Here is a 13,273-nt window from a genome sequence, read left to right as displayed (position 1 = left end):
GCATTCATCTATTGCTATGGTAGTTAATCCGATTATAACGTCACTCAGCAAAGTTTGATACGCACTGTATGCAGGTTATGCAATCACTACGTGATGTTCTAGATTTATATTTCTCTAGACTTATTTCAACAAAAATCAATACAATACAACAAGACATAAACAAAATGCAAACACGATATGGAGGAAAAGGCTGGAGACCAAAAAGACCTGAAATGAAAGTTAGCCTTTCCCTAAAATCAAACGAAGTTACCAAAATAAAGCAACTTTACATAACATAACCAAAAGACAAGACAAGGGAAGGGAAAGTGCTTCCACATCGTCACTCATCTACGTAACTACCAACGTACCATACATATGAGAACGAAATTGCTAGTTTAATCTATTAATGTTACCAATTATTTATTTGCAATAATCCTTGTAAATAATTATTAACATATTTTCATCACTTTAGCTATAAAACCTCGACAATATTGTAGGTTGAGTAATGTGTATTGATTGCTTTATGATAAATTGGTTCCATTAAAACCATTTATAATGCAACAATCCATCTTGCACATTCGGCAAACTGTATTGAATACGCCTCGTGTTTGCTCATAAATGAAATTCCAATGTAACTAGCATTAGAAGAATATGACAGCGATTGGCCAACAATAATTCTTTCGGTTAATTCAAAGCTCTAAAGACATTAACGAATGGCATTATAAGAGGCTGCTTTGTATTCTGACCCGGTTTTTTCCACCTTTCCGGTAAGACTTTTCGTCCGATACCATCTTATTCAAGTCGATTGGACACGTGGGAGACGGCCACCAATTCCTTCCAGTGCCTGACCCCACGCGAGCGAGAGTTGAAAGCGTAATCGTTCTCTCCCGTTCAGCGACGGGCTTTCGACACTCTCCAAGACGGCCACGTGACCAATGGACCTGAATTAGTCACCTGATAATGTTCAAAACGTCGTTGCTCTTAATTACACTTTAAAGCCATAATGTACAATCCTATAATATGAAATTGGTTATTTTTTTTTCAAACCTGATTTATTTGGCTTATTTGTAATGTTTACGCATGTCCCAACTTGCACCTAAATGGAATCGGCCAAATTTGTTGTCTTTGAAGGTCAACGGAGCAAAGTTCGACATAAAGTCATAATTTTTTATTATGACTTTATGTCCTCCCATCATGCCCATAGAACTGCATGTTATTTTAGTTGAAAATGTACAGCTACCCTTCCTGGCAGTTATTACTAATATTATTTCAACATTTTGAAAACAAAATCAAAATTTAACGGAAATCGTACATTGAGGCTTTAAATGCTAAAATAGGGTTAGGAGAGGGGTCAAGTTTGTGAGGCCCACCATAGGCTCTAAAGTAATATCTATGATTTTGATTTTGCTCTTGTGAATTATTCTACATGATAGTTAGCTTGAGAAATAGTTATTTCCTTTTATGTGTATCAAATGTCCGTCAGATGCTCGTCAGAATTTTAGCTAAAAATCAAGTTTGCCTATACTTCTATACAAAATCAAGTTTGCCTACACATTTATATAGAATTTCCAAAATAACGAGGGCGCACTCACGTTATTACGTCATAACGACATTATGTAGCCAATATTTGTAATTATTTTGTATCAATGGATAGAGGAGTCTGATACCAGATATAACAATGTGTCGTTTAGTAGAGAAAAATGTGGAAAGGGTTACAATCTCCTTTCGTAGTTCGTGTTACAAAAAGGAGGCTTTCTATAGCAACTTCCTCCTTTATATCATAAAATTATATAATGCTTTAGGTTGATTTAATAAGAATGATTTGCTTAAGTTTATACAATTCTATCTTTCCTTTTATTCAGGAAAAAAGATTAATTTTCAACAATTTTATTCAGGGTAGTATTGATATTTGTTATTTTCTTAAGTGTTATTTTAAGTACAACCCTTATAGGCTTAGAAATTTCCAATGATTTACGACACACTCATTACACTTACTTTGTTTAAGTTTATAAAGTGCATAAAACCCATAATACATATATAGGGCTCGATTTATTCTATTCTGAAATAACAATCGTGCGTTGAATATTTAATTCATTTTGGTTAACCGTTTAAAATTTTTTAATATTTATTTGGCTCTCCACTGTTATTACCACAACAAAAATACAATAAACAATAATAAATTAAGTCAAGGATTATCACCTATGCAGATCATCCTTCTTGAAAAATCTTGGTTGCTCTATCAATTTGTTATTATGCGACAGGTAGACAACACGGTTTGTCATTATAGTTTACGATACCGGGTTGAAGAAGAGGGCTGACATTTACTGGCAAGAAATGAATAAATCAAAATAAGTATGCCACTGATGCGTTTCTAAGCTATTACAGTTTATCTTGGGCTTGCACAAATACACTTGAAAAACATATCCAACCTAGTTTCTACCAATCGTTTCCATTGAAGTTAAACTCTTTAATCGTTTCCATTGTAGCTTATGTTTTGCCTTTTATCTCAGCCTAAACGTAAAGCTGACTTTATTGTTCAATAATATTTAGACCGATTCAGTAGACATAAATAAATGCCATGATGTTAGGTGGTTCACTCTTTAAAGCAACCAGAAGAGTATCTTTAACACACTTTTAAACTTCCCAGAGGAGTATTGTCTTGTTTTATGGGATATGTAAAAGCTATTAAGAGCTATATCGATTACAAAACGTGCCTTGACCATTGTTTCTATTGAAATGCGTAGCGTGACTGATTTAAGATGCATTTCCTGCTGTAAAAACACGGGGAGAATGGACAGAGAGAATGATAAGCAATCCTGTTATTACAGTATAATGTCATTGGATAGAGGGTATGCATTGCGGCGTCACTCATTTAAATACAATTTGTCCTCTAGCAGGTCTCCATGAGAAAGTGCACATAACAATACGATAAAACATTTGGCAGGTATTATGAATGATTGTGGGATTGTGTCTCTGTCATTTGAGAACTGTCCTCCAACATAGCTGCCATATCAATAATGTTATACCATTCCGGTTGGATTATTACATAGGGTCTTGATTAATACATTATTAAAGTTGAAGATATGAAAGGTACTTACTTCATCTCTTTCGCCGTCCTCCACTCTAAATCTCCCTGCATTGCAACCGTCTCTGTCACATGACACCAACTGTGATTTAAAACAAAAAAAATAAAGGGTTTAATTACAAATAGAAAGAATTAGACGACGAAATAATACCCTCAGCAAAGAGATTCATTTGGTAGGATTGTTGAGATCATAAACTGGTTAATTATGTTAGCCAAATCCAATAAATATTACTCACGGAACTGAGCTTTCGCCATCTTGGCTGATGGCTTGATCACAGATGAACTGGTCCACTTATCAACAAAGACAGCACACAAAAGCTTACTGATCATCTCAACACCACTGATCAATCTGGGAACATTAAGTTTACGTATGAAGAAGAGAAAGAGGGCCAAATACCATTCTTGGACACATTACTCATCCGTAAACAAGATGGTACAGTCAAACTTCTTGAAAAAAAAAAAAAAACCCACACCGACCAATATTTAAGCTTCAAATCTCAACACCCCTTCACCAGAAATTAGGGGTGATCCGGACATTAATGGACAGAAAAGACAAGATTGTTACGGAGGAAGACGACAAGAAAGACGAGGAACAAAGAATCAGAAAGGCATTGGCGGTTTGTGAATACCCCAAGTGGGCGATGGACAAGGTGAAACAACAAATGAAGGACAAAACAACAGCAAAACCTCAGAAGAAGACAACGGAGACTCCAATCAAAGGCATGGTGGTTATACCATATGTGGAGGGTACCTCTGAAAAATTGCAAAGAGTTTTCCGCAAGCATGGTTTTACAACAGCCATGAAGCCAACCAACACTCTAAAAAGTGTCCTTGTCCACCCGAAAGATAAAAAAGACATCGATCAGACCAGTGAAGTTGTTTATGACATCCCGTGCAAAGGGTGTAATAAATCATACATAGGTGAGACTGGTAGACCATTTGGGGTAAGGAAGAAGGAGCATCAGAAAGACACTGAAAAGATCGCCACCAAAAATTTCACCAGAGCCAGCAGAAAGCTCTCTACCACTGAACAGCACAAGTCCGCAATAACCGACCACGTAGCACAAGAAAATCACGTCATCGACTGGGAGGGGGCCAAATTACTGGATAGAGACTCCAACGCCTTCTCAAGAAGAGTCAGGAGGCCATCCAAATCAGAAAAAGGGGAAGAACTCACTTAACCGCGACGAGGGTGCGTACTTTCTAGATCATGTATATGACCCACTGCTTAAATCAACATCACTTCCGGGTAACGAGGATGCGTCTATAGCAACCAAGTTTCGCGGGAAAAGCAGTGGACCAGTTCATCTGTGATCAAGCCATCAGCCAAGATGGCGAAAGCTCAGTTCCGTGAGTAATATTTATTGGATTTGGCTAACATAATTAACCAGTTTAGAAATAATACCCTGTTTTACCGACGGACGGATCTTTCAAGTAAAATCGGTCGGTCGGACGTTTTTTTTAATGACCCAACAAATCACCAAAATCTGTAAATATTTTGCAATTTTTGTTCCCGAAATTTGGGTCGGCATTCATTTGTGCAGGAAAAAATTGTTTCCTAATTTGGTTAAAAATCTGGGCCGGTCGGGCCCGTAGAATAGGGTTTTCTTTTTTCGTCGCCTTATCGGACAAATACCATGTCAACATGAAATGATCTTCAAAGTACATGTATAGCAAGTGTGGATTTCCTTTATCTGTGATTTATCTGTCAAATCCTGTTATTCTCTCGGTCGGGGTTGTTCCATCCAGTGCACTTGCCCATTTCTCACGACTGTCACAGGGGACACCCTCGTGAAATCCCTATTAGAAAACACTATTACGAGTCGTACTTGACTCAAGGTCAAAATCACCTCTTACCCAAGTTCACACGAATGCACAAAACAAATACACTGTTTGATTAAGCTAACAAAATCAGAATCTTTAATTGAAAGCAAAATATGATTGGTACAATATATGACAACAAGATGTGTTGTTTAATACAAATCAGACTCCAGCAAGTCTCTCAAACTCTCCTTCGTTGCTGTATTAAAATAACACATTATTGGCTATGTATACTGGTTTAAATGTACCTCTTTTGAAGCATAACAATGACAACACGTAGAGAGTTTACAATCTCTCATGACATTCTGCCAAGAACATTAACAAACTCACTTTCCTCAAAAACCCCATGATCTATTAATAGACCATTCTGTTACATTACAACGCTTCCCGTGTGTGATTCCCCATGATCTCATCTACTTTATATTATTGGGGTTTCCACATTTAACACTAAGCAATGCACTATGATCGAGCAATGAGAATCCCCTATGACATTAATAACTGATTGATGGGTTTCTCCTAAAACATGTTGTAATACACAAACTCTTGGTTTTCCCTTTCTCTTATCTCTCATGAAATAATTTAAGCTTGCAAACAAAGTTAAATTAAATTAAATTACTCAGGGCACAACACAACACCAATTTGTTTTTCCTTTAGTAATTATTGGCAGTTTATTCCCCTGATATGAAATCGAACTTTTGAATTTTTTTTATCAAGAGGTATTTACCTTGCGCTCATTTGTACCAAAAACTTATTTGCTCGCCAAAAGGTGCTGGATTCACTATACATCAAGAATTTTTTTATACTGATCATTAGAATCGTGTCGTTATACATGTATCTAAGAATTAGATGTTCTATCAATGATTTGGGAATGGCCTTCTTTTCCATAGATCTATTTCTTCAAATCTGTACTTTTCTCTCTGTTCCTTTCACATAGGCCAGCATGACAGGCACTTAGCATTGAGCATTATGTTAGAACCTTGTCATATCAGGACCCGAACGTGTTTCCAGAAAGAGTGACCGTTTGCCAATGGCCCCTACCCATTAAATACAAAACCTGAATACAAATAATAATTTGATGAAACCAATTTGTGTCAGTCGGTCTGACACTCGTCGATCCTGTATGTTCGTGATAGCCACATACAGTCTGGCCCGAGACTACCTCCACGAGGGTCTACGCTGCGCTATTAAAAATCTGAATTTTGGTCACATTTTCAGCTCAAGACGCACGCTAGTTTCTCAAGACGCTAGCTAACGACGATAATATCTGTTGAACATATATGTTCAAGTGCAAGGAACCAGATCTGGTTTCTTTATACGAAATCATTTACGGGAGATATTCATCATTTTGTACCCCGGTATCCAAAGATTTATCGTCTGAATATCAATCGTGCATAGAACATTTACGTGTATCGATCCCGTGTATTCATTTCAGTGTCTCTGGCTGTACTAATGTAATTATTAACCGGGCAATGTCGGTGTGCTCTGTCCCCCTGCGAATCGCCGAGCGCGAGTAGCCATCAAGCTTTTGTAGTTTATTTTGAGCCATAGAGGGCGATGTTACTGATTTTTTTTAGCAGTGAAGGGTTTATACTTAGAATCTATTCGGTACTAATATCACGTGATCACAACAATGATCATAAATATTATCACCCAATTGAAAATGGACGGCCTATTTATTAGGCGCGCGGCGCGTATAAATCAGTGGCAAAGTCCAGAAGTAATTTTTTCAACAATGACTGACTAAAGAACTGAATTTACTTATTTAAGTTATGTATTTCGTCAAATTATACATACAAACTATTGTCAAGTAACAAGTGCCTGTATACTGTTTTTAAGTTTACCATTCAAGTATCACCTTTCAGGTGTGTCCATACATTTCCTTAGTTAGTGAGACCTTAATTAAATCGTATAATTTTTCCACACTTGATACTTACTGGTTTGTGCTGATTACCAAATTAAGTTACATGTAATATAAAACCTATATTGTGTGTAGCAAACATCATGCTGGCTATAAACACGAGTTCATTGAACGATAAATACTGTTTACTGATAATATTGTTATTTGGTTCACCATCCTAGTGTAGCTTATTATAGCTGAATATCAAATGTTACCTATGTGGATTGAAGATTGGTGTAGCCTTGTTGGAACCGACTACTGGTGAATAAAAAGTATAATAAAGCTCTAAAAAGCACAAATATAACATTTCCTTACCATAGATTTGTATTTCTTGTCCACAAAATGTTAGTTTTTACTGTCAGATATGTCCTCTTTTAATTTTGAATCGAAAAAATAATGAAAATCGCTATCTAACTCCGATGTCGCTAATGTAATGCCTGTCACTCCGCGCCGTCGATCGTCGTCTTGATATGTTGTGAACATTAACGCACAACGGTATGAACATCACGTTCGCGTTCGACTAATATGTTGATCGTATGAATTAAACGTCTTATCAAGACTTATTATTCAAATTCGTAGATTTAGTCACACATAAAACGCCTTCCTTGAATTTACAGGGTATGTGAACTCATTAAAGTTCATTACAATCGTGTAAAATCAAAATGTTGAAAACAAACCTAAATATTGAGGGCGCTCTTAATAGCAAATGTGACAAATTACTTATTTCAAGCATCGACAAGAAGACACTGAGGTAACCATTACTAATGGTGGGGTTGTTACAATGCCTTTAATGGCTTCCTATCCAGTGAACTATTCAAATAAGCTACCATACAACTTGAGCTGATTGTGGACTCATCCTATGAAAAATACGCAAATAACGAGCACCTTACCATACTATACCTCTGGGGTAGATTGGAAAAGGCAATGCTTTTTATTTTCTTAAAAGATACTGGGTATCGCTGGAGAGAAGGGACCAATTTTAGCTATATATATTGATAACTATTAATGTAACATAATAGCATATTTAGTATAGAAATCCAAAGAGGATGTAAGGTGTATTAATACCTTACGAAAATACATATCTATTGCATGACGTTAGTTCATTCTGAAAGCCTGACAGGACATCAGCTAAGTCATGTGTGATTTAATTTTGCTTTAAATGGCAAGATCAATATTCCAGGCAAAACGATCTACAAGTTCAACCACTGCCACCATCACAAGAACACAATTTCAAGAAAAAAAAATAAGAAGAGAAAAATGCTGTACAATAACAGTAACTCAAAAATAACTTTAAATAGTACCAAAAATCTCCACGTTTCTGCAATACTCCCTTTTATCTAAAGGCTTTATTGATTCTTTAAATCCCCAGTCTCGTTGTTTTAATGTGAGCACTTTGGGCCCATGTGTTTAATGAATACAACTTACGTAGCCACCTTCGGCCATTCGGCCGTTTCTTAGCTCCTTACTGTATTGTCTCATTTTGAAGTTGCGGTTCAAATAATAAGTGTAATTTGGAATAGACGTCCACAGGGGAAAGAGGCGATTTCATGTGGTTAGTTTTGTATTTGGCTAAGACAACATTTCTTTACAAATTCCCGTGGCAGTGATCAAAACTAGGTCGAAACGAAATCCACACTGTAATTACTATTTTTGTCTACAGTGTAAGATATAATTTTCAGAACAATAGACTAACAGGAACTAAAAAGATAAAAAGTCAACTTGACACATTTTAACATCAAAATACCCATCTCGAGACGGCACCTGACTACCGTAAAATTCCGTCTACAAGCATATATATGCCTCTAAACGAGGGTTTTTTGAAACAAGAGACAAGAGGCAGACACTCTCAACAAAAACGTTATTTGGAGTTTGAACAACTATATTACTGATAAAGGCGGCTGTACAAACATGTATATTTGTAAGACCAATCTATTGCAATGTTTTTGAGCAGGGTATGGGCCATTCATATTTTTCGTTAAAAAAAACCCTCGTTTAGAGGCATATATGCTTCTAGACGGAATTCTACGGTATTTGCAGTAAATAAGGGCATCAATACGACATGGATGATTTCATTTGTCAGTAGTACACGTGACATATAGTCCATTTCGTTCTGCACAAGAGGTTGTTACAGCCACGTGATAATTTCCCTTATAGACCTTGGGAGTGCTTGGTATTGCTTGTTTAATGGTGTTTGGATTGTTATTATTCATTAAAACAAGAAAATAACAATACTTTGACTACAAGCAAACTGGATAACACTGAGGGATAGCCTCTGACATTACATAGACGCTAGCAGAGTGTGACATCCTTAATTAACTCAAAGCCCAGTCTAGGCACGATTGAAACCGGTTTAAATGTTGATAGTGTAGTGTATTAGCGTTGGCTAAAAGGGATTTGTTATGGAACGACTAAAGCCCGTATTGGGTGAAGAGGATTTAAAATCAATTTAAACAAGATGTAGTTCTTATCTCAGCTGTAATTATTTTGGACATTATAGGCATTGGTTACCAATGGATATTGTGTTTTCAAATAAGTATACAAATAAAATATATTATACTCATATAATCGGTCCACGCATTAAAATCTCATAAAAAACGGTATTGTAAAAAAACCCAGCAACAACAACAACAAAAACAAAAACAACAAAACAACAAAAAAAAACAAAAACAAAAACAACCCAACATCAGCCATTATCAAGAATATTGATAACCCAAAAGGTCTACATTGTGTAAAATTATGGTATGTTCTACATGTAGTATATATTTACATTGCTACAATCTCTGTATGTTGATCAAGGATTTACTTCCAAATATAAAAGTCATGTTCGATGTTCAATGTTAAAATGCTCTTACATTTTCCGATGGCCTCCTTAATATTTAGTTTTAACATTGACATGCCAGACAGTATTATATTTGTATATCTTACATCTTGCCTGAATCGAACAAATATATTATACAAATATTGACTGCTATGAGGGGCACAGTTAAAATTATAGGCCCGAGGTGATGTCAAAACCCTGACTATGCCCGAAGCGAAGTGCCCCGAATATTAAGCAGTCAATATTTGTTTTATATACCGAATAATATAGATTCTTCTCATTTGATTGGTTAAAAGATTTCCTGACTGACAAGGCCTACAAGCTTTGTAACTGCATAGGCCTTAGGCTTAAATGCACACAGTGCATGTAAGAGCAAGGGTGCAGAATTTGGACCGATATCTACCGATTTCATATCTAAAACAACCCTACCGTTTCTGTGCTAACATCACACACTGCCGAGTCTCCAGGTCGTAGTAATTTGTCTAAAAGTGACATTTGGCAGGTATAAATCCTTGACATGTAACAGAATGTAAACAATCACTGCACTCACGGCGGCCGGTGAAAGATCGTCGTCAAGGAGAGGTCAAATTCATTGCGAACTGTGACCGCGATAGTCTCAACACTCGTAATCAACGCCGGCCGTATAGTGGGTGCGCAATGTATACGAGCGATCTGTGTATTCGGGGGTGCGAATATCCAATTATTTTCCGGGCATAGAATCAACTGTGCCCGGGGCACAGTTGTTGTATGACGTCATCTTGATAGAAAAAGGGGGCACAGCTATTTTAATGACTCCACTTTTAACCAATCAGATGAGAGGAATCTATATATGAGGTATATAAATGTGTTTAATATGAGGATGCTTTGAGGCACGTAACAATATTTTGGTATAAATGTCACAAAGGAGCTATTAGATTGGCCGATGGAGATCATTTTACAATAAAAACTTGTTCGAAAAGATGTTGTTGGTTGAACGTTGACCGTTTGAATAAAAGAATCGACATTGTTTAACTTTCATATAAACCAGTCGGCCTTTCACGTTCACTAGATCATAACACATGAATCGTGAATAAATTTGCCTACGTTTATATATAGTGACATTATATCCGGTGCTTCAGAAAAGGATTTGAAATATTCAAATTTACTCCACCAAACTATCAAAGGATAAAAATTTGAAAAGAAGACGGCAAATTCTGTGACAACTGCTTTCTTAATAAATGTCTTAAATGGCGAAAAGGAATGGCTGTGTGTACATGTTGTATTCCCTGCTTTGCCAATTGTACTTCCCCCTCAATCCCAAATCGCAGTTTTATATGCAGACGGTGCAACATTCGGCACGTATCGGATTTGTCCACAGCTCCAAGCATTTTGTATTAAGACGTCCTTCTTATGATGCATGTGAGAGTCATGCTGCTTAAATTTTATGGATCAGTTCAAGTTTCTTTTGATTCATTGCAAACCTATTTGTCTGCAGTGCATGCTAGAAGCGACAATATTACTCTAGAAATAGGTTAGTGTACTAACACGAGATCGTGATATGCAACATACCTATAAGCTGACGATAGGAAATTCATCAATAATATAAACGTAGACTATAAAAATATGCTAACATAGCTAAAGAATGCCAGTATACTGAAAAAGCGAAAGTACAATTTTAGCAGTGCAATTGCAAATATTGAGGAGAAGTTTTGTAAACCAAACTCTACAACATGGGTCAGGGTATTTGACAGGCAATACATAACCACCTCTAACTTCGGGTTCTAACTACCACTCCATTCGGAGGGCGATATAGTTCAGAAATATTTTGGTGGTATCGTATATTACAGAATCTAACACCCCTCGTAAAACTCCTTGAAAATCCTTCTGGAGACTCATAAATAAAATAAGCATAATTTTGAAAAGTCGCTTGCCTCAAAGCTCGTGAATTAGCTCCACTATTGCAATAAGACACTAGAACCAGAAGAGCACAACAATTCACAAAACAATCATTCAGAAGGGAAAATTCTATAAACGGAACTGATAATTGCACATTGGGGAGTTTGCGTTTTGTAAAGAAGCTGGTGCAATAAGCTTCTTGTCTTGTGAAGCATACTTACGGAAGTCTGTCTCCGTATTGGATTCAGTCAAGTAGAATATTATGATATACGCTCGTATTGTGCTAACCTACTAAAACATTAGTGTCACCGTCTGCTCATGCTTTGAGCTATAATAACCGTACTTCCTACGACAATGTTCACAATTTACATTCGATATGTTGTAATCTGATGTGCAACCTTATGATGTAGGGTATGAGGATGAATCCCAAGCCACAAAAATGAATGGGATTGCCCATAAGTATACGTGGATGTCTTGAAATTAATGAACTGTGTCTTTGATAAATTCTAATGTTGACCAAAAGATACATTTCATATTTGTTGAGAATTGAGGATTTATTCAAAACATTAAAATATTAGCTGTATTATGAGTAAATAAAACCACCTGATCCTCACGTATGTACATGGAAAACACTGTGACAATACGTAGTGTATTATCACGGTGAAGACCGTGCTTGGAAGAGTATGCTGTATGCTAGCATACGTATGGTCACGGTGATATGATAACGCCCTCTGTTGGTCATAATTACGTATTTTCAACGTAGTGAAGAAATATTTGAGGTAATATGCGACCCCATAGAATATAAAAAGCAGAATATTGGTATGTTAAAAATCAAAATGAGGTATGGGGCTGGCTGGGGGGGGGGCCTGCCGGCCCTGCGGCCTTGATGTTTTTGGTTGATACTGGGTCCCAGCATCAACAAACAACAATGAGTAACCTTAAGGGTGACGGGCTGTCTCTAATTAAAAAAAAAAAACCTTAATGTTAAAACCTTGAGTAACCTTAATGTAACAACCTTGAAATGTAACTTTTAAAAATACTAGTTTTATATTCTATAGTGTTATATTACCTAAAATATTTCTTCATTACGTTGAAAATACGTTTTAAAGTGAATTATGACCAACAGAGGGCGTTATTACTGTACTAAAGTACGTGGTATTTTGACAACGGGATACACCGTGACCATACGTCTGTAGCATACAGCATACTCTTCTAAGCACGGTCTTCACCGTGACAATACACTACGTATTGTCACAGTGTTTTCCATGTACAATATGTGTGTATTGGGTCCTAAAACGCAAGCTTTATCCGTTTCATTTTGAAATAATTGACATTCGAAATTTCAGAAAAGGAGGTAATGTTGTTTGCGTTTAATCGGAAAGTTTTAAAATGAGCTTGCCGACTGCAAATATTACAGTGTTAGCATTTGCCTTGATGCATACTAAAATCTGAATTTAACAAATGTCTTTAAGCTTTAACTCTACATGCTGTAATGCGTTTGTAATTTTCAAATTAAATTTCAGCAGAAATATTTTACATGTATGAGTTACCATTTCATCTTGATTATCGAAATACAGTTAGAATAACATTGAACCATTCGCTTAAATACTTCATAAATGAAGCATCATTAATGACATTATGCTTTTTTTCTGTAAGCTCAATATTAGAACAATTGTTGCGTTGGAACTTTCATACTTTGTTCATATCCGTTTACAGCATCAAGTATCGAATTGTCTGCTGCAAACAATGATATAATATATTTTTGATCACAGAGCCGATGCAAAGTTTTCATGTGTTT

At 36.3% G+C, this 13,273-nt stretch overlaps 1 protein-coding gene across 1 annotated transcript in view; it reads right to left on the bottom strand.

Annotated features, from left to right (window-relative positions):
• The window catches only part of LOC140138019 (GTPase-activating Rap/Ran-GAP domain-like protein 3), a 238,967-nt gene that overhangs the window by 84,714 nt on the left and 140,980 nt on the right, over nt 1–13,273 (bottom strand). Inside the window, 1 exon segment of the mRNA XM_072159850.1 lies at nt 3,078–3,146. Within this exon segment, the coding sequence (XP_072015951.1) occupies nt 3,078–3,146 (69 nt within the window).

Source organism: Amphiura filiformis, chromosome 17, assembly GCF_039555335.1.
Source record: "Amphiura filiformis chromosome 17, Afil_fr2py, whole genome shotgun sequence".
In the NCBI taxonomy this organism is placed as follows: Eukaryota; Metazoa; Echinodermata; class Ophiuroidea; order Amphilepidida; family Amphiuridae; genus Amphiura; species Amphiura filiformis.
This window is presented reverse-complemented; position numbering and strand designations above follow the sequence as displayed.